General features: G+C 38.7%; 1 protein-coding gene across 16 annotated transcripts in view; it reads right to left on the minus strand.

Moving 5' to 3' along the window:
* LOC137260992 (uncharacterized) overlaps positions 1-27,550 on the minus strand; it is a 105,049-nt gene that overhangs the window by 61,365 nt on the left and 16,134 nt on the right. For 7 of the 16 annotated variants that reach the window (XM_067798584.1, XM_067798596.1, XM_067798597.1 and 4 more), the window contains exon 2: positions 8,544-8,752. In XM_067798584.1, coding sequence (XP_067654685.1) covers positions 8,544-8,720 — 177 coding nt within the window. In that variant the 5' untranslated portion in view covers positions 8,721-8,752. Of the gene's footprint in view, positions 1-1,471; positions 1,849-8,543; positions 8,753-11,580; positions 11,630-27,550 lie in introns of those variants that run through there. The other 9 variants (XM_067798595.1, XM_067798594.1, XM_067798588.1 and 6 more) reach the window with 3 other exon arrangements.

Raw genomic sequence — 27,550 nt, forward strand, 5'->3', positions numbered from 1 at the left:
AATCCTCACCTGACAAACATCAAGGTACAACCTATAGTCGGAAGCTTGCAACTTCAGTGTGAGTAGAAGGAGTCAAGCTTGATATTAAAGTGTTTCTTCGGTTATGAATTTGCATGTAACCAGTAATTTAATACCCTGATACCAGCAACCTACATCCTCTAATAATCAGAAATCAATCAAGATATTCCCAATATTGATTGATCCTACAACCCATGAGCCTGAAATAGACATGCATGCATGTCAATCAGGGTAAAGTCAAGAGCTGGCCGTTGAAGTATGTTGTAGATAAATCAAACAAGCTTTGCTGTAGACAAGTACCTCCGTAGGTGTGTATTCAGCCTTTGTGTGGGAGCTTTATCTGAATATTGTATAACATGGGTGGGGCTTCACCTTACTCTTCAATATTTAATGCTATCTGCTGATGAATCTCATGACTTGGCTCTCAAGAATGTTGTGTCCCTTTGGTCACAGGAAGGAAAGGATGCAAACAAGTATTTAGGCAGTATTTGTAATATCTGCAACATAATATATAATCATTTTACATTTTTCTTATTTCTGTTCATATTTCATAGTTGATGTATGAGGTGATGTTATTGGGTTTGAACTGAGTGGAGATAAATACACATATTAAAACCTTTGCCCTTCCATGACACTGACTGCTCCTCAAAGTGCAGATGAGACAAAGTTGCAATTATACAACAACACACAAATAACAGCTCAGGATCTAGTTTTACTCTTGGAAAATCTAAACAACAAACCTCAGAATATTCTTATAGTAACTTTGTGCATATCTTAACTTCATTCCAGTGCAAGGTCACAAGCCATTACAGATTTGAATAGTACCCTGTCACCACCATATTTAGTGTCCCCTGCTGCTAAAAGCAGCATAAAAGCATACAAACTTACACACTTTTCACTTTTTTAATTAATCCTATTCACGGATGTTGTCTTTAGTAACGTACAGCAGGCAGGGTTTCTATACTAGCTGGGACAGTAATAATGGCGTTTTACTCTCAAACTCATTACTGAAGTAAAAAGTCTTGAAAAGCTTTTAAAGAGGAAATGCTCATAGTGAGGTAAGTTTGGCAAAGTAGACAGACCGTCATACTACAACACAATTCCCATAGTCACCTGAGTGGTTTCTATATCAGGTAGACGCACGTGTTCACACTCAGACTACTTCAAACTCAAGACAGGGCCATGACAAGACTGCTCCACAGAAATCTGGCTCAACACTTCTCCACATGTTCAATGAAACTGCACTCTGCATATGCCCACTTCCTGTTCTGTGAATCTAGTCAGTACCAGCCATCAACATGTACTGCAACAAGTAATGACACTGGTTTGGTCAAGTAGTGTCTTGTGATATTCATAATTATTAATGTGATGTCAGCGGCTGCCTTCTTAACACACAGAGGGGACAATGGCTAACAATGGCTGTATCTACTTGCAATGTTAAAGACTGACTTACCCAATCCACACCTTCCAGTCATGAACACACCTGTACGTCCCCACACAGTATCCAAGCTAAAGCTCAGGTAACCAGTTCCGATATATCCTACTGAAATCTCCACAACTTTAGTTCCCGTTTTCAATGTAAGGTCTGATATCTGTGCGAAGACTGGTTGGCTCTCAACACCTTGCCTATTTCAGGCTGATTAATTGCAGGTAATACACTCACACAGCAGTGGGTTAAAGACAGGAGGTGGTGCTTGTATACCCAGGTCACAACTCAGGTAGGTATGGCTCATACATTTCAGCTCATCAAATGTCAATTTCAGGTCATCAAATGTCAATGTTATGTCTCATGAGTATGTGGTCTGTAAGACTTGTGATTTATTTCAAAATAATACAGTTCTGCTTCACTGAGCCTTGCCAAGTTGTACAACAGGAAGACATTTTTATGGTGTACAAGTGACCTTGCTATGTGACATATGGTGCATTTCTGTGACTCAACAGTTTCCTGTATCTGATGACAAACATTAAATACACCTGTTTCACCAACTACCTGAGAGATACTCGGGTCCTTGAAGCACATAAGCACTTTTACATGAGTATCACAGGCAGTGTATACAGCATCAGTACATGACTCTCACAGAAGACATAAATATGAACTTTTACGTTTATGAGATTTAAGTTTTTCAAAACTTGCATTTCTTTTGTGTTCGTTATATAATAGACTATACAAAGGTTACATTTGTGTGTCTTTAAGAGGTATTTACGTTTCAAGATGAAAGGATGACAATAACATGAAGACATAAATCTCTTATATCTGTTTCTAACAACATTTCTTGGGTACCTATTGCCCTTTCATTGGTGATGAAAATTCTTACAAATGATAAACAGTTACCTTTCAAAGTTTCAAGTCTGACTGTACTTTTAGCAAATACTAAAGTGGTGCTATGATAGTTTCCTGAGAACTAAAACTTAAGCACATCCCTGATGTCAATGGAGTCATTGTTTATGTTCACACGCAGCCCAAGTTCTCAAGCAGCAAGCAACTATGAATTTAAAAACAACAGATAAGGTTAAGAGTGAACACAAATCTTAAAATGGAGGAATAATCATTTTATAAGAATATAACACCTTCTCCAATAGCCAATTCATTATTGTCTGTTTTGAAACAGTTAACTTTTTTGTTGGCATGTCTGACTTGAAGGGTTCAACAAACATGCACTCTTTGAGTACATAGTTATCTTGTTTTTGCAATACCTTACATTCTCACAGACTCTTCCTGAAAGTCAAGCCAAACATTGACAAACCATTGTATAAATGGCCTCTAATGCAGTGTATAAATAAACCAGATTATCATATTCTACTCCATTACATCACTATTTGCAATACAACTATGTCATATTTACTACTCTGGAGAATCCAATATTTGACTGTTGAATTCTGTTGAACGTGCCTCTCAAACTGGCTCAACACAAACAAGGCAGAACGTTCACTGACTTACACAAATAAAACATATTTCACCTACATATATGTACTGTTTCCCTTCTCACAGATTACATAAAAATAAATTACTTTAAAGCATAAAGCTAAATATAAGAACACTGTTATCTGATGAAAGTATTTCCAAAACCTTGTTAAATACTGCATTACCTTTAATTCTAACAAATCTAATATTAATAACCAAATCTAATCTAATATTTACGATTCAATCCATTTTACATCTAATACTCAGATGAATTTGGTTATCAAAATCATAGATGTTTTTGGCCTGATGATATAGAATGCTGTGTCTTGTTTACTTTCACCTGTGATGATTTGCACTTCAACACTATGCAGGTTACAGTAAGTATTTCAATGTACGGACACTCGGCCATATGCAATCTTGATTACTTACATAAATGCCTATAATGTTATTCTTTATATATATATATCAACATTTCTTGCACCCTTATTCTTAAGTTCCAAGCATAGTCAGTCACCTTTAAACAAGATGGACAAAGGGAGATAACCCACTTCAGACCTCCCTCAGTCAAGAAATTTATTATCAACACATCAACAAGATAGCCTTGCCTGCAGCCATCTTTCACTGAGCCTGTCATCGGGAGGATCGGGGCTCCCCCCCCTGCTGTAGATGGGTAACTTGAAGAGCTGCACATGTCATAATGAGTCATCATGATAATGAAAATAATTCCACGAATGCTCATCCTGCTTGGAGATCGTGATGTCATTCAGACATTTTAATATGCCAGGATGAGTCTGTTGTTCAAGAATTGTCATCTAATTATTTTTCACAGTTGAATTATTAAATTTACGCTGCAAGATAATTGAATTTTCCTCAAATCATATAAATATTGGCAGCAGAACTTATGTTTTTGAGAGAAGGTCTTAAGCATTATCATTTAATGAACTTCACAAAATATGTATAGGACTTTGTGGAAAGTGTCAGAGTCTTGTAAGGTGCATGTGTTTATGAAAATGTTATTGATATTTTCAGTCAATTTTAAGTCAGTTTTGTTTATGTTATTCAACAATGTTGATTGGAAAATTGCTGTTCGCTCTCAGCTCCATGAGAAGTATACAGCCAAAGACTTGGTACCTCCTCCTTACAGGGCTGGCAGGTGAACTATTCCTTATAATGGATGAAACAGGGAATTACGCACAAAACATCATTTCTGTATTGGAATGTGTTTTGTGAAACATGCACAGCAATGAGTCATGACCAAGCTGATTTTGAAACTACATTTATAACAGGCATGTTTGTAAGAAACTGATGGATATAACAAACTTGTGTTTGTGTCCTGGCCCCTTGTAATGTATTTTAGTCAAAGCGCATATGGCAAACTATGGTCATAATAAAAAAGAATTTGTGGTCCCTTGAGTTAAAGCTGTGGTTAGTTGTAATGTTGCTTGCATTTTGTCAGCAGTGATGCCATCAGTGTGACAACATAGCATCATTACCTTACGCTAGACTGGCAACTACTCTCTGAAATAAAAATATTTTACTGGAAAAAAGTTCATTGTAAAAAACTAAAAATATAATGAAAAGGAGCCCTGAGACTTTCTTCATTTTCAAAAATCTAGATTTGCTACATTTTCTAGATTTGCGTGGACTTTCTTGAAGATATTTGCATCAGGGTTGGTACAACAGACTTCCCTCACACCTCAAGTTTCAATTATTTTCATGAGAGACATATTTTGCAAAACTTGCAATGCATACCAACATTTTGCAGTGTAGATCCACAATATCTTCGGTGTGGTGAAACAGAGCTCGTTGAACTTAAAAAGTTGTGTGACACTGGTATGACAAAAACACTCCTGTTCCAAGGCCTTCATTCCACCACTCCCACCCCGAGAACATGACCATATTCTCCCAATGACTCACTCTCTAGAAATGTGAACCACTTACGTTACACAGGACACTCAGCTGACTGCTGCCTCTGGTTACATGTAACTCAAGTGCTGTGGACAGCAGCGGCAACAACTCGGCAACAACTCTCAATGGAATTCCATAAATAATCTTGAAACCTACATTCCCCTGTCTAGCCCTGCTCTATCTAGACATGCCTTTATTGCAGCCATTCAGAAGTCCTTCAAGGTCATCTAACACTATGGTTTCTGGAACTATTGTGATGAAATCAGTAATGCAAACATCAGCCATCCTGAGAGGTTGACTTATATCAATAATGACTATACACTATTGTAATATTATCATCTAGGGCATGAATGAATGAATGAATCTTTGGTGATGCGGTTATAGAGATGCACAGTTCTATTTAATTCTTGGACGAAAACATATATATGTGAATGATTGCAATGAAACATGCACTGACAGGGTCCACCTGCACCCTCTTGTAGAGGTCCAAATGTGGGGATGAATTTGAAACATTATTCATCAGCTATCACCCTATGTTGTACAACTGGTCTGAACGTCTCTCCTACATACACTGATCTGCATCGAGTAGAACACCTGTCATATGATGCTCTTTTCACTTCATCAGTGATCTACATTCTACAAATAGTTATCACTGTCTCATAGGTGTCAACCTAAAATGTGTCCAAGAAGTGACAATCATTAAGTCCCAGGGTCCAAGGGCCACAGGTTCCAGTGGGGTCCAGGGTGAGGTTCTGGTGGTAGTGGGGTGTGTATGTGTGCATGAGCATGTGCATGGGAAGGAAAGGATGGGGGAGAAACCCCTGCTGGAAACTGTGACTAATCATTTCAGCTCCAAGCAATCAGAAACAGTTGTTCTTCATGTCGTTAACATCTTATAACATATATAGAAAGAACTTTTATGAAAAAAGGTGACATTTAGTATACTGGCTGTGGGAACTGGGAATGTGATTTTCATTAAATGATGGTGGACTCATGTCAGAAACATGAGAGTTGACAGGTTTGCTGTCTATGACATGGTGGCACCAGCCTGTGACAGTTGACAGGTTTGCCAAGTATGACATGGTGGCACCAGTCTGTGACAGTTGACAGGGTTGCTGTCTATGACATGACAGCACTAGTCTGTGACAGTTGACAGGTTTGCCATGTATGACATGGTGGCACCAGTCTGTGACAGTTGACAGGGTTGCTGTCTATGACATGACAGCACTAGTCTGTGACAGTTGACAGGTTTGCCATGTATGACATGGTGGCACCAGTCTGTGACAGTTGACAGGTTTGCTGTCTATGACATGACGGGGCTAGTCTGTGACAGTTGACAGGTTTGCTGTCTATGACATGGTGGTACCAGTCTGTGACAGTTGACAAGTTTGCCAAGTATGACATGGTGGCACCAGTCTGTGACAGTTGACAGGTTTGCTGTCTATGACATGGTGGCACCAGTCTGTGACAGTTGACAGGTTTGCTGTCTATGACATGGTGGCACCAGTCTGTGACAGTTGACAGGTCTGCCAAGTATGACATGGTGGCACCAGTCTGTGACAGTTGACAGGTTTGCCAAGTATGACATGGTGGCACCAGTCTGTGACAGTTGACAGGGTTGCTGTCTATGACATGACAGCACTAGTCTGTGACAGTTGACAGGTTTGCCATGTATGACATGGTGGCACCAGTCTGTGACAGTTGACAGGTTTGCTGTCTATGACATGGTGGTACCAGTCTGTGACAGTTGACAGGTTTGCCAAGTATGACATGGTGGCACCAGTCTGTTACAGTTGACAGGGTTGCTGTCTATGACATGACGGGGCTAGTCTGTGACAGTTGACAGGTTTGCTGTCTATGACATGGTGGCACCAGTCTGTGACAGTTGACAGGTTTGCCAAGTATGACATGGTGGCACCAGTCTGTGACAGTTGACAGGTTTGCTGTCTGACATGACAGCACTAGTCTGTGACAGTTGACAGGTTTGCCATGTATGACATGGTGGCACCAATCGGTGACAGTTGACATATTTGCTAAATATGAAATAACAGCACCAGTCTGTGACAGTTGACAGGTTTGCTAAATATGACAGTCTGTGACAATCCCTTCAAAGTGCCAGACTGGTCGGTCAGTTAACAGGGGGATCAGCATCACTGAGACGAAATATACCGCAAGAGACAGTCATATCAACACAACAAGGCTGCAGTGATGCTGTACCTGAATCTCTGTAGCTAGTGGGATCAAAATACCTCAGCCCAATATTTGCCAGGTATTTGTTTATTCAGTCAGCATGAGTAATAATATGGTCACATTATTTGGAAACTTGACAAATATTATGAATATAAATAAATGTGATAAGAGGCCCTTCTCCTCCTCCATGTTGACTGAGCATGTGCACACGAAGCACCTTCTCTGCACAGTGCCTTCAATATAGCAGTGTCTTTGTATTCGACTAGTTCCAGTGGCAGGCACCTTTCACCCACTCGTCTTTCACTAAATATAACTCAACATACTGAAAAATAGCTTGGATCAATTCTTAATTTACTATGATTAATGATGATTTCTTTTTTATATCAATAAGAACTGCAAAAGTAGCATGGTTTTCATAAACTGTCCACACAATTTGCATAATTTGTCAAATTCCTGCCTACATTCAGTGTCATTTCTCACTTTTGATTGGCCATGTATTTCAGCTTGCAAACCCTGAACAAATACATCTGGCCAACTAATAAGCTAAACGTGTCATAACACTATGGTATTACACTTGAAGAAATGCTTGTCACGAGTGCCAGATTTGTCTACTCGGTTGGGACAAAATGCAATTCTAAGAGAGGATGGTACCCCCATATAACTGGAATATAGCTGAGTGAGGCATTAAACAACAATCAAACAAAATGATCACACTTTTTCAGTGCCACAGTATAACTGATGACAGAACAGTCTGATAAATGATGTATATTTTCAAACCAAAGCAAGGACTTTTATTGTAGAATAACAACAGTCTAACCTAAAAGTCGAGTCTGCAGTAAACAAATCTGAAAGTATGAACCCCTACTCACACCATCACGCCCGGCCATCCATTTCATGATGGCACCTTAAGGGGTACTGGGGTGGCTTGTAAAAATGAAAGATGTAGGTTTGATTTTCCATGAGTACAATGTTTAAAACCTATTTCTGGTGTCATGTGCTGTGATTTTTCTGGAATCTTGCTTAAACATAACAATCTTGTAAACCAAACTCACTCAATTACAATGGCATCTTAATGTAACAGCTTCAACTGTAGTGAGCAAGTGAGTATAGTTTTTATGCCACACTGAGAGAATAATTCTACCTATATGGGGGCAGTCTGTAAATAATCAAGTCTGGACCAGACAATCCAGTGATCAATAGAATGAGCATCAATCTACGCAATTGAGGACTTATGACATGTGTCAACAGAGTCAGTGATCTTGACCACCTGATTTTATTAGTCGTCTCTTACGACAAGCATCTTACTGAAGATCACTACTCTAACATGGACCTTCACACCTACATGGGTGGCACCTATAAGGGGGACATAGTTCACTGCATGTAACCCAACAACTGTAAATACTATGGAGGTAACTGTGTGATTTTTCTTGTTCCTGAGAATCAACTGTATCCGTGGACCCATGATTAAGTTAAAAAGACAATATTGACATAACTGGATGCAGACACTAAATATTAGCTTACTAACCTCAGTGTCAGCTGTAAAATCAACCAGTAAATTTCCATCCACTGCTCCCTTGCTTTCAATAGTTGGGCTAGGCCCGAAAGGGTCAAACTCATCTGCAGCCCCAGAGCCCTGGGTTGTTCCATTTGTCTCAGAGGGGGTAGACTCCCCAAAATCTAACAGCGAGTCAAACTGAGACATTCTTTCTGCACTGATATCTTCACCTTTTGTATCTGAAATAAAGGAGAATATTTTCATTAAACACAACACACAGGAACCCTTTAATACCTGTCAGAGATGTCCACCCTCAGCGATTAACAATGTCTTGGGACAAAAACTGCATTGTGTTTTGTATTATGAAATCCCATTCAAAACATGATGAATATTCATTCGGTATGACCATGCATTCAGCTGGGTCTATCAACAAGCTTCACCAAGACAGACACACACACAATCACTGGCCATCCTCACCAGAGGACACAGTCACACACAGCGACCCTTTTATAACATGGCATTATGTGGCTATGCTACCAGTCAGAAAAAGTGTGTTAATAATTTCACCCCAGTGTCAGCAGCAAAATATGTTAAGTTTCATTTTTGTCCAATATCAATCTCGCAATTTTAAAAATACAGTGGCAAGAACATTTTTTGGGTCCAGAGTGCTGTAATATTGAAATAATCTCAATCACACCAAAAGTAATTTAACATATTTTTTCTGCCAGTTTGAAAGTTTGCCAATTCCAATTCCAATATACTGCTATATTTTGGCAATCCCTCCACAGAAACGAACAGACTGCACAATTAGCATTAGTATAAGGTCACGTTGACCATGTGGCTGGCTGGGCACTGCAACTGCAGGTTCTCCCTATGCCACTCTGACTCTCAAAAAGAGACCACATATCAAGAATGCTACTCAGCGATTGGAATTTCTTAGAATAAAACTTCGCAGATGAAACATAGAACATTGTATATGCTGCTGAACAAGTCACAAACTAGTCTGTCATACAAACCCTGAAGCAAATATATCCAAGAAAGCCCAAGCATGTTTTGAAGTCTAGATTTCTGAAAATGAAGAACGTCTCAGGGTTCCTTTTTATTAACATGTTAATTTTTCTACTATGAGTTTTTTTCTATAAAATATGTTCATTTCAGGGATTAGTGGTTAGTCTAGTCACAAACATATATTCTCTCGTTGCTTACATCATTGTAGTGATTTCATGGTACATTCAGCAGCATTGTCCTAACCACAGTGTTTACTCATAGACAGACAACAGACTTCAAACATAGTCTGTAAAATCTACACAATGACACTTTCAGACAGCAATATTTAATTCCAGGAAGCAATTTTTTCACATTTATAGATTGAATTGATTGAGTATTACACATTATAACTGACACTTAAACAGACGCCTAATCTGTCAAATATTTGTCAGCTTAAACCCACTAAGATGACAACCAGTGAAGATCAGTGAAGGGTTAGAATTGATTTTCAGTAACGCATGTTTGTCATAAGAGGTGACTAACAGGATCGAGTGGTCAGGCTCACTGAGACCTCATGTCCCATTTGAGTAGATTGATGCTTATGCTATTGATCATTGAACTGTCTCGTCTAGATTTGATTATTTACAGATCGCCACCATATAGCTGGAATATTGCTGAGTGTGGCATAAAACTAACTCACTCACTCTAAGATGACAACATGGGAAATTGAGACAGTTGCAGGAATGAATTTCATACTACAGACAATAGCTATAGTGATTCATATTTTGTGATGTGCACCAGAACACACAGCATTATATTGTTGTTTTTTTTATTGAATTAGATTATGAAATTGAACATAAAAACATACCCTCTGGGTTTTCAAAAACTTGATATTTTGGAGGATGTTGCTTTGAACACAACAGCTGAAGCAAGCGACAAATTATGTTAAGGAAATGGGTCGCAATAGAACTTCTCTTTGATCACAGAAAGCAGTTAGAATTTCATTACTTCAGTTGGACTTGTTAATGGTTCTCACACTTGAAAACCTTTCAAACAAGATCAAAATATTTTCAAAAAAGCAGTATGCTGGTATTTTTCCAAAAGGGTTATGATACTTATTCATCAATCTTTCATGTTGAGGAATTCCAGTATATTGGTAATATCACTAAACTGATGACGAGCTACATGACACAGAACTGTGGCTACAAGAAATACCTTCATAACTGTGCACACCTCTGATCACTTTGGGACAAATTGCATGTTTATATACTACAGATAGACAAATAAAAAAACCCAAATTATATCTAACCTGGAACACATGCACATATACATATATACATATACAGCATGAAATATAAATAGACTTTCTAGTACAGTCATTATATAATTGCATTGCAATAAAGTTTTCATCAGAATCAAACCCCAGTTCCAAAACCACACTTATGTTGACATTTCTGTTAGATTTTCTGTTTGACATAGTGCAATATTTGTAAAGTTACAATTCTAATGTACCACTACAACACTACACTACATATCAAATAATAACACATACTTCTCATTCACTGTTTATCCACTGTTTGTATTGTTAATGAAACGAGCAAGAACAGACAACTACAGAGAGTTTTACTTTCACTATGTAAAATGTTTCACTCAAAATATTTGACAAAATACCAATTGAATAGGTGTATGAGAATACCTTTAGAGGATGATGACTTTCAAGTGAAATGCACAGACTTTCCAGCTGATCCACCCCTCTCATTAGGCTAGTGTAATGTACACCTGCATCTGTGTTCTGTGTCACGGGCAGTGTGTCATGTACATATAGAGACAGTTACTTACAGAGACAGTTAAAGAGGTCATCACGTATGTATGTACTCACGCATGTACATATCACAGCTAATGAAATCAACAACAGAGGCGTTATTGGCAAAAATTGCATTATGTGAACACAAAGACAAATCTCAGTCATCACACATGTAATTTGTTGGATATCATTGAGATATTTACCTGAAAAAGAAATCTATATCATGTTAGGAACATGTCTCAGTTTGATATATGACAGAATGAGGGCAGTACCTACCAAAAGATACATGAGAAAGTTGACCAGTAGCCATGTCTGCTGTAGTGAAGTGGTCAGTGAGATATCAACACCCCTCGTTAACCTGTCGTCATTCACATATAGGTCAGTGACATGTCACTGGTACAACACTGTTCCTGTCCTGTCTCAGTCACACACCAGGTAAAGGGCTAGGTCTCTCTGTCTCAGTAATAACTCGTGACAATAGAGCAGCACGGAATAAACATTCACTCCCCCTTAATGTACAGTAATTCTCATAAAATATAGTCCATAGTTAAAAATGATTGATTTTCAGCATCTAAAGAAACAAAGACTATTTCATTCATAGTTCTTGGAAATAAAATTCTTTGGAGTACATTTTAGAACTTTAACCCAGACAGGATGAATTTGTCACAGCAAATGAAAATTATTCCAATGGTGACACTATATTCTTGGTGAAGCCAAGTACACTCTCACAAGTCTATAGATGGATTTCTTCCCCTGTCCCCACACTGCAACAATACAGGGTTGTATAAGTATATTATATACATTTTGACTTATACACGGACCAGCACACATAACCCTGCTGGACCTTGCCACAATCACATCAAGTTTACTTATGCAACAATACTAACCTCGGTGAAAACCATCCAATGTCCTTGCACACGCTATACATCCACCCTAACCAATTGACAGAGCAACATTTTGGAGACTCTTTGCTCCAAGGAATAAAGTGAAATCAATATATAGACGAGAAAGCCTAATACAGTCTCAAGTTTACACAAGTGTCACTGAATGCAACAGACATGTGCGTGCTCAATTTGACATCAACATGCCTGTGACCTACATTACTTTGACCAAGGCAATCCATATAAGAGACATCCATAAAGACTCCTGCTATGCCTAGTTACAATACCTGCTTTAATAAATATTTATTGATTTGTTTGTTTACAAGAATGATTTTTACCATTTTGTTTCTTTTAATGTCCATAAAAATACACAAAACAGAATTTTGCTGATTCAAGTTATTTGTATATTGTAATATTGTTGGGGAAAGGACTGGTATGGAAAATATTACTGAAACATTAATATTTTTATAGCTATTTCCGAAGACCTTCCTGAGATTAAAAAGCAACTAATTTTTGGTTATTAAACATGTATGTGTTTCAGGAGACATCCTTACCAGGCCAAAGCTATACAGATGTGGATGTATGTGGCTAAGCAATGTCCACATCCAACTCATTATACTTACAAATCTACATTTACACAAACATTTATGGCTGGAGTTGTTTTCCAGACATCCTTGTATGTCAGTTGAATATGGCCACATCTTGTCTTGTCTCAGAGCCAGGAAATAGGGTAAGGAATTATCAAAAATAGATTCTAGTTAGTGTACATGCCATAGTTATTGATCTGCTTGTGTAAGCAGTTCTGCAGTATTTGGACAGTATTAAGAATGATACATCTCACGTTAATACCAAGCTCAACTCGCCTTTTGAACCATCCTCTACTGACTACCAAGTGGCACTACCTGGTTCTGCTAGCAACACAGGACATTACCCAGCTCTGCTCTCCCCATAGAACACCACCAGTCCTTGCTAACCCCCATAGAACACCACCTGACCTTGCTAACCCCCATAGAACACCACCTGACCTTGCTGACCCCCATAGAACACCACATGGCCTTGCTTACCTCCACAGAACACCACCTGTCCTTGCTTACCCCCATAGAACACCGCCTGGCCTTGCTTACCCCCATAGATTACCACCTGACCTTGCTTACCCCCATAGAACACCACCTGAACTTGCTAACCCCCATAGAACACCACCTGACCTTGCTTACCCCCATAGAACACCACCTCTCCTTGCTTACCCCCAATAGGACACCGCCTGACCTTGCTAACCCCCATAGAACACCACCTGACCTTGCTAACCCCCATAGAACACCACCTGACCTTGCTAACCCCCATAGAACACCACTAGTTTTATGCCATCCCTCATCTCAGAAGTAATTTTTTAGAAAGCATTTGAAAACAGACGAATCAACACCTCTAACATTCTCATTGATTGGAAAAAATGAGCATGCTTCATACATAGAGCTTGCTAGAGCTACACCCAAAACAGTAACAGATGACTATTTGGTTAAAGTAACCCACACCACTAGGGTTACTGACAACACGCCTGCTTTGATAACCAGAGTCTTGAAGTCACTTCTGTTATCACAGTTATCCCTTCAGAAATCACATACAAGTCTAAAATATGTGGCAAGTCTCCAAATGAAGAAAGTATGAGGACTACTTTTCAATACAATTTATGATAATATTCATGAATAGTTTTCAGAAACTGATGTTAGTCTAACAGCCATACTAAGATTCCATATAATGGTCTTGTACCTTCCCAGATTTAGTAAAGTAAAATACTTTGTGGTGACTACTGATCTTGTAAGAATGATCAGTGCTAACACTACAGTGTTAGTAAATGTGGTATGTAATTTGCATCTGATATGCTGACGTCACAGATTGTTCATACTTCATGTTCATCATCTTGACCTTCACCTTTCTGCTGGTGTAGTTAGCTTACTCATTAGGGATACTACGTTGTGGGGATAACAGTCATGAAAATGGCCGGTAATAAATTGTATGAGCTCATAAGAACATAAGAACCTGTTCAATGGCTTAAAATATCAATTTCCTTTCCTTCCCATTTTCTGCACCATTTCATGATACACTCAGCTGTCAAGTACCTTTTTGGCTAAAGTGTTCCCCATTTGGAGGAGAGGCAAATACCTAAGTGTGTGACGAATCCTCATGGACGGTGGAAGATTCCAGGTATTGCTCTGACTTATCAAGGCAGGATGGACTAGTGTTTGGGAGAGTCTTGGCTCCTGAATATGTCCATGCCATTCGGCCCACCTCAGGACCTCCTTCTCATTATTGAAACATGTTCCATGAAACAGTGACATTTTCAGTTACAGTTCCCTATTGATGAAACGTTCATAGAACTATGGCATGCATAACTATAGAGTTACGACAAGGAGTCATGTTACAAACACTTCCTGGATCAAAGCCCTGGTTCTTAAAACTGAGGTATCTTGTCATTATTATTTGATATATATTTAAAGTCTTAATAAAGTCACTGAAAGCTGTCATCTGCAATGTTGAAAGTATAACAGAGAGGACATAAAATTGCAGCAAAATGGATTTTTTTGTACATAATTTATACATTCACCAAAGTGTTAGAAAATGCAATATCATTTTTGTATGTCTTTTCACAAGTGCGAGTCAATTCAGTCGCAATAACGATAGTGGATAATGGACAGTTATAGACTGACCTACACTTAGAGTGCAAGCTTCTTTGTGTCGCCTTAAAGAAGATCCAGGAAGTGGGTGAAGCTCTGGAAAAAGGATATGGTAGTCATGATCTCGGGTGAAACAGGTTCGGCTAAACATGAGTAGGTAGGCTACTGTAAACCAATTAATCTGAGATGAAGCACAAACTAACAGATGGAATGGACAAGTCAACCCTGCCCCAGAGATAACATCCATCCCCTACAGACAATTACTTCTCACAATCTCCCTGCTAATACACTGTCCAACATGATACAGTGGTTGTATTTGTGAAACCAAAATACCCCACAAAATGTCATTTGATTTAGTCTGCTGGCAACTGACTCCAAATTTGAGGATGATAGACTTGCAGTTGCCATGGTTACATAAGCAAATTGGATTACTGCTGCAGCATGCAGGGCTGACACCAGGTGGCCAGCACTTGATGGACTCCTCACAGGGAATGGAGTGTGGAGTTTACATCAAGCTCCCTCCTCAGCAGGATCACCTTCGATCAATATGTCCAATAAAACAGTGAAAGTCTTCCACGCTAAAGCAGCTTCAAGAACTTGACACGACAGTCCTGACGATAAGTATGTACATGACATGCAACAGGAAGATATGCATCATTTACATCATACAGATTGTTGGAAGAAATATCCCCATGACATAAACGTTTCAATCACAAATCAATCTATCTTCATCTTGTTAGATGCATAAATCATACTTAATCGCATCTTCTCAAATCTTTCAAATTTCTTATGCAATACTCCAGTCATTATTGTAAATTGAATGATCTAGGACTTACCATATGTTATTGCCCTAATTTGTCTTAATCCTGTAACTGAAATACATTTTGTAAAAACAAAACTTGACTCTAACTATGAAATATATGAAGTAGTTTCAATGGTGAATAGACAGATACAATTTCTGTAGACAGGAGACAATCCATCAGATCCACATCTGTTCAGACTACTAGAACCAATCAGAATCACTGATACAAATGTCTAGTTTACAACCATAGTCTGCAATAAAATAGCCATTCTCCATCATGCTGACATCAATGTGTTCTAAACAAACACCATCTCACTTGCCAGCATCCCCAACAAAGTGAATATGACTCACACAGATACTACCATTCATCATTATTCAGGACGGATCTAATGCCACTGTCATGCTCAAATAGTAAACTGGTATTTTGATTCTCTTTCTGGCAAACAAACCACCACAGCAATTTGATTGCCCTGTATGTCCTGTAAGACAAAGAGTTTAATCATTTGTTTTGGGGGGTTTCCCCAATAATAAGTAATGTGCCCTATTGATATCACTGTTTATTACCCCTGGGGTTAGTTTTAACTAAGTTATTGCTTATCACATGAGAAAATATCCTTTCAAATGACCAGCAAATTGTTTACATCTGCATATCATTGCTGATATCATTCAGTTCTTATTGTAAATATTAAAGTTGGAATCCTGACACACCATATGAGTTGATGGTTGTTTACATTATTCAACAACTGATGGTGATCTGATCAGCTAATTTTCCAGTGGGTGGTTCATAAGGATTAAGGTAAATTTGGTAGTAGAGATGTGTTCCATGCTGATTTTCCAAAAACTTGTAGATGACTTTATGTACTAACTTTGTTCTTGTTCAGGAAGCATAATAATGTAAACATTCATTTAGTAAAGTCAGTATGCCGCACACGCTTGTACAACGATGTTTATATATCTGCTCCTGTCAATAATTACCTATGTGCCAATACACTATGGTTATCAGAGATGTGGAAGCAACTGTTTCATGATGTTGCCACCTTAAACTTATCTATTTTATACATGGTAACACTTCCCACTTACATTTGTTTGTGTAAATTAAGAAAACAGAATACGTTTTCAAACATTTTACAATCAACAAGAGATTCAAAAAAAGAGATTTCTTGTGCTGCCTACCCTAATATATGAAGAACCAGTTTAATCAATTTTTTTTAAATGAGGCAAAATGTTAGTTTTTGGAAAGTGATTGTTACAGACAACAAGAACAAGTAACAGAATAGTTACAGACAACAACAGAAATACATATTACCAAGTATTGGTCCTATCCTTAATCCTGGCCCAAAGAATGTCGTATTGTACAAGGAGTTGAACAGAGGTACATAATCTGGAGTGGCGTTGTCTATGTCCGTGTGTTGTTGAGTTGTGTGTTGTCTTGTTATAGATGAGAAACCAGGGTGTGAGAGGAGCTTCCATTCATCATGGTTTTACACCACGTGAGTCAGACACGGAAGCAGCAGTAACCTCTCTACCATGTGGGTAATGGTGGGTAACAGGGAAATTGATACTCAGTAATATGAAATTGACATAATGATATACTTGATTGGCTGGTGTGTGCTAGTCCAGGACTGTTTGCACAGATATAGTACACAGAGATTGTTGTTGAGCTGTCAGTCATGGTTAACCTGAGGGTTGTACTGACTGAAACTGACATTTGTCAGTTGCATAACATAATTACCGCACATCATGCCACTAACTAGAGGTAATCACAGCAGGAGCATGATGAGTGTAAAGATAAAAGATGTCTTATTCCACGAATGTTCCATGTAGAAACAATGACAATATTCTAAAAACTGCGCAAGGCCTGACCAATCTTATTTCTTGTTTTATGGATCAGTCAGTTGTATTTTTTCAAGAATAAGGAAAAGATAAAATGTCCACCCTCCAAAAAGAAGATTCTTTGTTTTTATTGGCAAAAAATGTAAACTTGGTCTGATGTGACCTACACAAGACAAATACTCTGAAATAAGCAAGAGTCACAATACAGATACTAATCCAAATGTGTATAAAGACATAGAACAATCAAAAGATCTTCCACATTTATTTGAAGATGTACATATGATAGCAAATTATTTCTATTCTATCTGGTACATTACTTGTAAACAAGCGGCTAAATGTTTCTGTGGTGGTAAGGCTTTGAAAGCAACTACTTTGAGAGGAAAAGGAATTATATAAATCAGCCAGATACTGGTACTCAGAAGACATAGTAGGGTGGCAAATGATATCAAAACTGGACCTGCATATTTATATTGTATCGAAATTATCACTTAAACTATTAATGTTATCTTAGAGACTTGTGCTAGTCTGCAACAGATATTACTGCCCATGTTATGTTAACCAAGAAATTTGTTCATATGGATTAGTACTGGGATGTTCTAGTCCCTCACTCTCCTCTAGTATCCTACAGAGAGTATTTCTTTAACTGTGAAAAAGAACAGTTAGAAATTTCAAGTCCAATTTAGCCGGAATTGTTCTCTGTTAACTCTGGCTTGAGTCAGTGTAGACAACAAACACTCCAGTATTCTGAATCAGCTTGCAGGAATGTGAAATAGCCAAACTTTTAATTATCCTGACAACCAATACTTCTGCAGGTCTGGATTTAGACCTTCTTATCCAAACTGTCAATGCTTTCTGCCATCAAGAATCCCTATCAAGACTACAGGAATGCTGGTACATTTATACATGTTCAAGCTGTGGTGCTGAAGACCTGCATCTGGTTGGTGGTGAAGAGATGCAGTTCTCCTACCAGGTACTTAATAACACTCAGTATTGGAGATAAGCTCCTGTTAAACATTTATATCATCTTTAAGTTTATGAACATATGTTGTTTGCAGCATTTCAGTTGAAATGGTTTACGAGAGTCTTCAAACAATGATGTCAAGTGTTATCTAACAGCCATTACAGGCAACTGAAGCTGTGCATAAATTATACCAATTTCTTGTGTATAGACTCAATTAGGACATGGAAATGTACTTAAGCCCCATGCACATTTAATCTTTGCACAGTGTAACACATCTCCAATTGTGGTGCACCAAAGTTCGTGGATTCAGATGAAAGTGTTGTTTTCTGTGCACTAGGAAATGAGGGAGTTGAGGTTGAAGGGAGGACACTGAGCAATCAATGTCAATGTGCTCTGATTGCACCAGCAGCAGCAGCGACTTGGGCAGTGATGGGGTCGGCTGGTGGAAGGTCAAAATTACATCACCAGTTGGAAGTAGCAGCAGCAAAATGGAGTAGCTATGCCAATGGCTGGTTGACGGACTGCTGGACAACCAGAATTGATTTATAGTACAGCTTTTTGGACAAAGTGGGATGCACATTCTTGAGAATGTGGGGATGCACACTTAATTTTTACAAGAGATTCAATGGTCATTTAAGGTACTTTCAGGACAAATGCAGGGGTTGTGGGCGGGGGGTTTGTGGGTGTGTACCCCTCCATCCCCTTCTGCCTATGTAATATATTGAAGAACAGCTAATATCAAGCTCAGTGATGCTCAGTGGCCGCACCGAAGACAATCATGCTCAAAATGAAGACATCTTTACCCAGTTTACCCAGCTGTGAGGCATCTGAAGGATAACAGTCATATGACCATATTATCCCACCAGGTACCCATTCACTGCTGGGTGAACAAAGGCAATTATGAACAAACTGTTAAAAGGTTCTAAAGTCGTAAAAACTCTCAGGAGTCAGAATGCCAAACACAGTGAGACCTGACTTACATCACATGTGGCAGTAGCTGCAGCAAGGTGGGACAGTGATAGGATCAGCTGGCTGACAGGAGCTGATAGATATGATAGAATTTTTTTTCTATGAGATCTCAGATAGGAAAACTGACTGTGTGACATGTTAAATAGAAAAAAGATCATTAGCTGAGATATGAAACAGTAACATTTTCAGAGTGAAGGAAAAAACCTTGTGATCAAGTTTTGGAGATTAGGTTAGTAAGTGAAATTTCATGAAATGACTGAAGTATATTGATATTTGTTACACACATGATGCAAAATGGCTAACCCTATTAGTCATTTTACCAAATGTTTAGTCATCTGACTGTAATGGGCTCTACCGGGCGCGATTACCTGCGTGCTTGTGTGTGTGCGTGCCTGCGTGCATGTTAGGAGATGGTGATAGATAATGCGTGGGAGAGCAGAGTGATACCAATAAGGATGGTCTCACATTCCAAAGCGTGGAAGTTAATAAGACAAGGAATGTGGGCTTGTTAAGAGATGAAATAACATTTTGGCCTAATTATAAATCTGAAAATGACTATGCTGGTGAATAATTTCACTAGGAAATGATTTGGTGTCGTAAGATGAAGGAGTCAGTCTAAAATGTTCATATATTCCCATATGACTGTTCCAATGAGACACTTGTGGTCATATTTATATAATATCACTATCTTGAAAAAAGAGAGCTGCAGCTTTCTTCCAATTCTGTCAACAGTCCGCTCAAGTTTACAACCAGCTCCTGTCCTTCAATCTCCCCTGTCCACCACCCGTACATATCCACAATCTGCTCATGTCGCAAATCAACCTTGTCCACAACCCACTCCTATCCACAATCTGCTTGTCAACAATCTCCCCTGTCCACAATCTTCCCTGCACACAAACAGCTCCTGTCCACAACCAGCTCCTGTCACCTATCAGTTCCTGTCCCCAGTCATCCCTGTCCACAATCTGCTTCTGTCACAAATCAGCTCCAGTCCACAAGCCAGCTCCTGTCACCAATCATACCTGTCCACACAACCAGCTCAATCAGCCTCCTGTCCTAGCCTATGGTCACACAGCCAGGTGCATCACTGCCTAGCACTACTCAGCCACATATTATAAACAGTTTCCAGATGCTCACAATAAATCCAAGCCTTCTCAACTGATTAAATTAAGAGTTGTCCACAGATAAAAGCACTGCAGCTGTGTCAGCATTCCATTTCTGAGTAATAACTTGTATTTATCTGGTCATCTTCTGTTTGCTCATCTGTACAATGCCTTTCCACATAACTGTATGCTAGCAGAAAGAAGTTCTGTGAAACAGCTCTTAAACAATTCATATATATTGTTTATCAGCAGCTTAGACATATAGACTTTCTTTAGACATGTTACAAAACATTCTTACTTCAGTTTTGGAACTTAATCTCCCCAGATATCCAGTCTCATCAAGACACAGCAAAAGGAAATATATTCTGTTGAGGACTGGTTCAATTTGGTACCAAATCATTTGGAATCATGTGTTTCTGGCACAAATATGTAAATTAGTAAAGATACCAATTGATATGGTTGCTCCTGTGACTATTTCCATCAAACACATATCTTCAAATCATTCATTGTAGACCGAAGAATATTATCCATCTGTCTCAGTATGTTTGCAAAAAAATAATTGAGAGCTGGATTGTTTCAAATGTGCTTAATGTTGATGATTTAAGGAGACGTAATTGCTGCCTGACTCAGAGAGGTGCAGTCATCTTGGCTGACATCCTGCATTCTTTATATGTGATATAGAATGAAAGTCTGTATCCTCTAACCAGTGCATTGCTGCTGCATGGAACTGACTACTGCAACAAAACTGCTCATCTTGAAATATATACATCACCTATTTAGACACAGATCTCAGATGATCACAAAAGAATATGAATGTTGTTCATTAGAAGGAATATTTCAAGAGTACTGTAGTTTTAGAATGGACAAAGATGTCTATTAAATGTACACTCATCACTTAGCATGTGAGTCTGTGTGTTGTATGGTTGGGGGTGGGGGGTGGGTTGGGGTTGTAGGGTAGATTTTCCATTAAAATTAATCCACGATGATGCATGATTTTGTGCATGCATCAAATATCACATATGATGTATATTTACAAATCCTAGTAAATCCTCTCTTGGTTTACCCCAGATTAGCCTGGATACAGGTCTCAAAGACTAGGCCAGATGTTGTTATCATCAGAATCAGTTTGTTCTGTCACAGTCTAAGAACTGTTCCCAGGCTCAGAAGTGCTGGCTCCACTTCCCAGATGGAGATCCATCCCCCGTAACATGACACCAGCATGATTTAGTTGTGGATGACTAGCATGAAAACATTCAATATGAACATACGGCAAGTCATTCAAGAGTTGAGGCTGTTGCTTGACTAACTCGCCGTGTCATAACAATAAAATTCATGAACATGCTGACAATACTTCCCTATTTCGAAACTGCAGCAAAATGTATTGAGACTGAATATCATCTAATATAGAACCTCAGAAAATTGGATTCACAGGGTAGAAAATAATTAATTTGGTTTAAAAAAGATTGTTTTTGTTTGAAACCTAAACTAACCTATTTGACACGGTTACAACCAGAGATATATTAATGCATGGTCTCTGTTACATCTGACTATTTTCACATACCCCATGCCTTTGAATTAGGTCAGCTCAGATGTGAGATTGTGTTTCAGGATGTGCATGACAACAGTTTCATATGACCTGAAACACATGGTCACCATGACCATGACAGGACGATACAGCTCTTATATCATATTTGCATTTATGAATCTATATGCATGTGATTTCTTATCTTATTTCCCCTTCAGATAACCGTAACTGGATACACTTCCTGCTTAAAACATCACAAGGGTCAACTGCAACACATCACATCTTTCAGCAAATTAACAGATAAAATTCATTCAAAGTAGGACTGGGACGGGTCCAAATTTTATGCCCAGGTAACCCACCCCTAGTAACCAGATATCCGTTATGTTAATTCCAGACATCAAATTTACAAGAAATGGCAATATACTCTTCAGCTCAGAGGCCACAAATCAAGTGTCCAAAATAATAAATTTACAAGGAGACAATTCAGTTACAGACAAACACATTCCATCTGTCTAAACACTTTTCAGGCATCACTCATTTACATGTTTAGTACTTAAATACTAAACACATTAAGAACATTTGGCAACTGAAACACCAATGGGTAACGTGAATATGTCAACCATCTTGCAGGGCAACACTGACTGCTGCTGGTACAGCATGACAGAAACAGTTCCCACAATGTCTGTCATTGATTTGTGTGTTTCTATTGTATCAGCTCTCTTTATTAAGAACTCAGTCAAATGGTTTATGCTCTCTAATGTGTGGCGATACAGGTTGTTTATCAGGTGTGAGTGGCCCCACAATTGTATCAGAAAGCATGAAAAGGTGTTGTATGCTAATACAAAATACTTGACAATACCATGGATTTCTCTCAGTGATTTGATGTACAAATGTGTCTACATTATTCACTGGGCTGTGTTCACACTTGAAAAATGTTTCAAGTTCCTGTTGTGTTTTGAGCCATTAGCTGTAACATTTTGTTACAGGCATGTCGCTGGTAAATGGATGAACTGTTCACTGCAGTCAGTTGGGTATTTTTTTAAATATGAACTGTACACCAGGAAGATATCATCCCCAACAGTCACTGGGCCAGAAACATGGCTGCAAGAATGTTGTCACGGGGAGAGACCCTGCTATTGTTTATCTTTGTGGATGTTTTCATGCTATCTGTCAGTTGGATGGTCCTGGTGGAGTGCTAAACAACACCATTAGCATACTGGAGTCATTTATTCATGTCAAAACATATCTCCACATAACTACATCATGGTTAAACAGAGATAGCATTCATACTACTAGTGGTGTGGGATTGCCTGAGACAATAACCTCTTCAACACCCTGCTCCCAGGTGGGTGTGGTCACATGTCATAGGTGGGTGGATGGGAAATTCTGTTATGAGAGATATACAATATTTTTGTACAGAGACAGCACTGCCATGCAGTGTGTACAGTATTTCTTTAAAAGGATGGTATTGCCATGTGTGTTGTATGCAGTATTTCTGTACAGGTAGAGTGTTGTCGTGTGATGTCTACAGTATTTCTGTACAGGGACATTGTTGTCATGTGACGTCTACTGTATTTCTGTACAGGGACATTGCTGTCATGTGATGTCTACTGGATTTCTGTACAGGGACAGTGTTGTCATGTGACGCCTGGATTTCTGTACAGGGACAGTGTTGTCATGTGACGCCTGGATTTCTGTACAGGGACAGTGTTGTCATGTGACGCCTGGATTTCTGTACAGGGACAGTATGACCATGTGTAGACTAACACTTAGTCTCTAAATATATACATTGTATAAGTTTGATAGTAACTAACAAACCCATATAAATTGAAAAGGAACCCCATGAAACCAGAGAATCAGAACCTGATGATGTCTAGACTTGCTTCATTTAAAGCTTTAGCACTCCATAGAGGGCCTGGCAGGAGAGAAAATGTGGTTCAGGGACTGTAAGACAGACTAGGCCATGTGGTGTGGAGTATATCTGTACAAGGACAGTGCTGTCAGGATGTGAAACAATGAAAAACCATTGCGGAATGGCTCCAAACAAAAAGAGGCATTAATATTTTTTTCTTTGAAAGAGAACATAATGTTCATGATGAAGTTGATTACAAACTCAAATTTTGGTGAGGTTGTTATGAACTTAGCTTTATGGGACATATGGATCGGTTATTAAATGTTTTACCATTTGTGTTTAGAAGCAGACCATGCGTGTCTCTTATGTGTGATGTACGACCCAGGGGACAGCCCAAGCCAGGCTCAGGGTGATGTCATAATGACAAAACATGGCAGACACACTCAGCACACCAGACAACACCAATGTCAAGGTCACATTCAAAATGAGACAGCATTCCCTGTGGAGTTAATTACTGGCTATACTGTTTTGGGGACAATCAACATGAGTGAGGGAAGGAGGTTGGAGAGGTGTGTGTGTGTGTGTGGGGGGGGGGGGGGGGGGGGGGGGGCTGGTTCTGACGGTAGGGGGGTGGAGCCTTGGAGGAAACAGAAACACTGTGACAATGCCTGCATAGACTAACAACTCATTTTAACTCACTGAACATATTTCACAGGAAAAATAGTTCATACTAATAAAAAAAAGATCAAGCCAGTGGTACATAACATGATCTTGAAGAGAAACAACTGTCACTTGTTCTCACTTTGGCATGACTGATAATACAAAACTAAAATCTGATTCATGCTGTTGAACTCTAGACAGTCAACTTTGGATCATATTCCACAGACAATGTGAGTGTAACTGTAACACCACAGTTCTAGCTTTGCTGTAGACAAATACTTAGTATCAGAAGAATGTATATATTTCATTAGACTAACAACTAGTCTGAAATATTTTACTGACAAAAAAGTTCCTTGTAAAAATAAAATAATGTAATGAAATGGAGACCCGAGACTTTCTTCATTTCCTGAAGCAAGGAAATCTAGACTTGCCACATTTTCTAGACTTGTGTGGGTTTTCTTGGATATATATTTACTTCAGGGTCGGTACGACAGACTAATATTTCATAGAAACCAAAAACTCCTCTCAAACTGAAAAAGAGACCCAACAAAGTGGGGGATTCAGAATATAACACTGAGGAAAAGTCTAGATTTGCTTGATTTAGGGCCTTCGCATTAAGGCACCATTCATTAAAAGTCCTGCTTGCAGGACACAAATAACTGATTTTTCTCAATTCCAGTTGTAAAAGATCTTTTTTTCAAAATACTGAACCATGTTTATCTTATTCAAAGATGTTGGAAATCCCAGTGCGATTTGAATGATGAGGAGACATAGCAACCAGAGACAGGTGTAACTAGGCAACAGAGTTGACAGAGAGCTCCCATTGACCAAGCACATCTGACAGATATGATAACACGATCAACTACAAATAATTTCAATATTCTCAAGGACGTTGACGAAACCAGTAGTCAGGACACAACATGGCCTCATAGTAGACTAACACTTTGTTTGTGAATATATGTATAATTTTGATTGTAAAAAATGAATACATTTCAGTTGAAAAGGGGACCCAGGAAGACCAGAGATTCAGAACATGGAGAAACGTAGACCTGCTTTATTTAGGGCTTGAGCACTGTAGGAGGGCTAGACAGTAGGGGAAATAATACGGTTCAGGATCTGTGAGACAAATAAGGCTTTAAAGATACACCACCCGTTTCTAACCAATATTATTTTGGCCTTTCATGCCAGTAAACATAATAAACAGACATGATGATAATCGGGCACTGGAACATGACAACTGGACAACAACCCTTACACTAGTTCACCTCTTATTAATCTAACTGAGTTGGACTACAGAGATATGTATTCTACAAAAAAATGAACTGACATTAGTTAAAGTTGACTTGAGTTTTAGTGATGACATACAGCCAGCCATGACAGCATATATCAGTGACACGCACGTTTACCATGTAACTCTTCCATCCAGCCTTTCCCTGATGCCATCTTATCTGTGAATCTAATACCAACTTCCTGGCAATTGTCACCTACTTAGCCTGTTACTGCACATACGCTGCACATCACTGATGAGTCTTCCTCCCTGGGGGCACAGACATCATGCTGGTGCGCTGTAATCTCACATATACCCTTACAGATGAACAAATTAACTTCTTCAGTGATTATGTAATGATATCAAGTTTGTTTGAGATATCTTCTGTGATATCAGTCAGTGGGCCATACTGACACAGACACACTTTCCCCAGTCACCATGGTGGTAGTTGTGAACAGAATTGATTCTTATTCACATTAATATCCTTACATTTTCATATCGTATAATCAGGGATTTGAATTGTCACATCTTGTCCAATATGTTACTGGCCAGTGATATGGTCATAATTCTGGGTGAACATATATCTTACACTGTTTGAGCTAGAGACTGTTTGTTTCAGGTCTTGGGTTCACTATTATCTAAACATGCTCAAGAATACTTGCAGTATTACTCCAACTTCTAACTTGATGATTTTCAGTTTCATTCTAAGGAGAAGCAGTGCAAGAGTCATCCATGAGCCATGTCTGTCTGAACACAACATTACATCTTGATAACTATTCATGAAGTCTAATGCTGACAATTTGCAGGATTCCCAGTTTTATCACTTAACACAATTTTACATTCACAGGAACGCTGTGCATGTCTAAGGTTGATCTTTCAACAAACAAAACAACGAGAAAAATCAATCTTCACTATGACTGTTGCTCCAAGCTTCAGCATTTATTGCCACCATTGTGTGATTGCTGTTTGCTGCCCTCATCTGCTGTATATGATACAAAAAGATATGTCACCTGAATAGGTCTGTCTCATGCGCCTTGCATCCTGCTGGGAGTGAGGGGTAATATAATATTTAGCGTCAGTGCCTCTGGGCCCAGGACCTGGCTGCACAATTATTGATTGTGAACTACGAAACAAACTGAACAAAGATAAGCGAAACTCATGATTACAAGAAATACAGGAACAGTCAGTGTTCTCTCATAGTTGTCTATCTTACATTTATAAGACAGACATTCTTAATTCCCATCTTATTCAAGACTTCAACTGTTACAAAATCCTATAAAACAATTACCATTCCATTTTTCAAAATTTTGGATAGTAAGTTTGTGGTAAGTGGAGAAATGTTTTCTAGAAACAGCAGAATAGTGCCTCTGTGGTGCAGAGAAATAGTCATAATATTTATGACTAAAATGGCTGTACTGGAACCCTAGTTTATGTTAAACAACACTGATGACATTTAAACCATTCACTGAATAAACAGAGACCATATTCGGTATATGGTCTCTGGAATAAACAACACTATCACTAACCAACAAAGAGAATATAGCGTACAAATAATATTCTATAAAAAAATTGACAACATACAAAAAAATAATAAAATACCAAATCGCATGTCCCATCACACAAATAGTGCAACAGATCACAAAGTCAAAGCCCAAACAAAAAACAGGAGCAGCATCGTGCCCACACAATAATACTCCAACTTCCTGATACAGCAACATGGTCGT

This window comes from Haliotis asinina, chromosome 14 (genome assembly GCF_037392515.1).
Source record: "Haliotis asinina isolate JCU_RB_2024 chromosome 14, JCU_Hal_asi_v2, whole genome shotgun sequence".
Lineage (NCBI taxonomy): Eukaryota > Metazoa > Mollusca > Gastropoda > Lepetellida > Haliotidae > Haliotis > Haliotis asinina.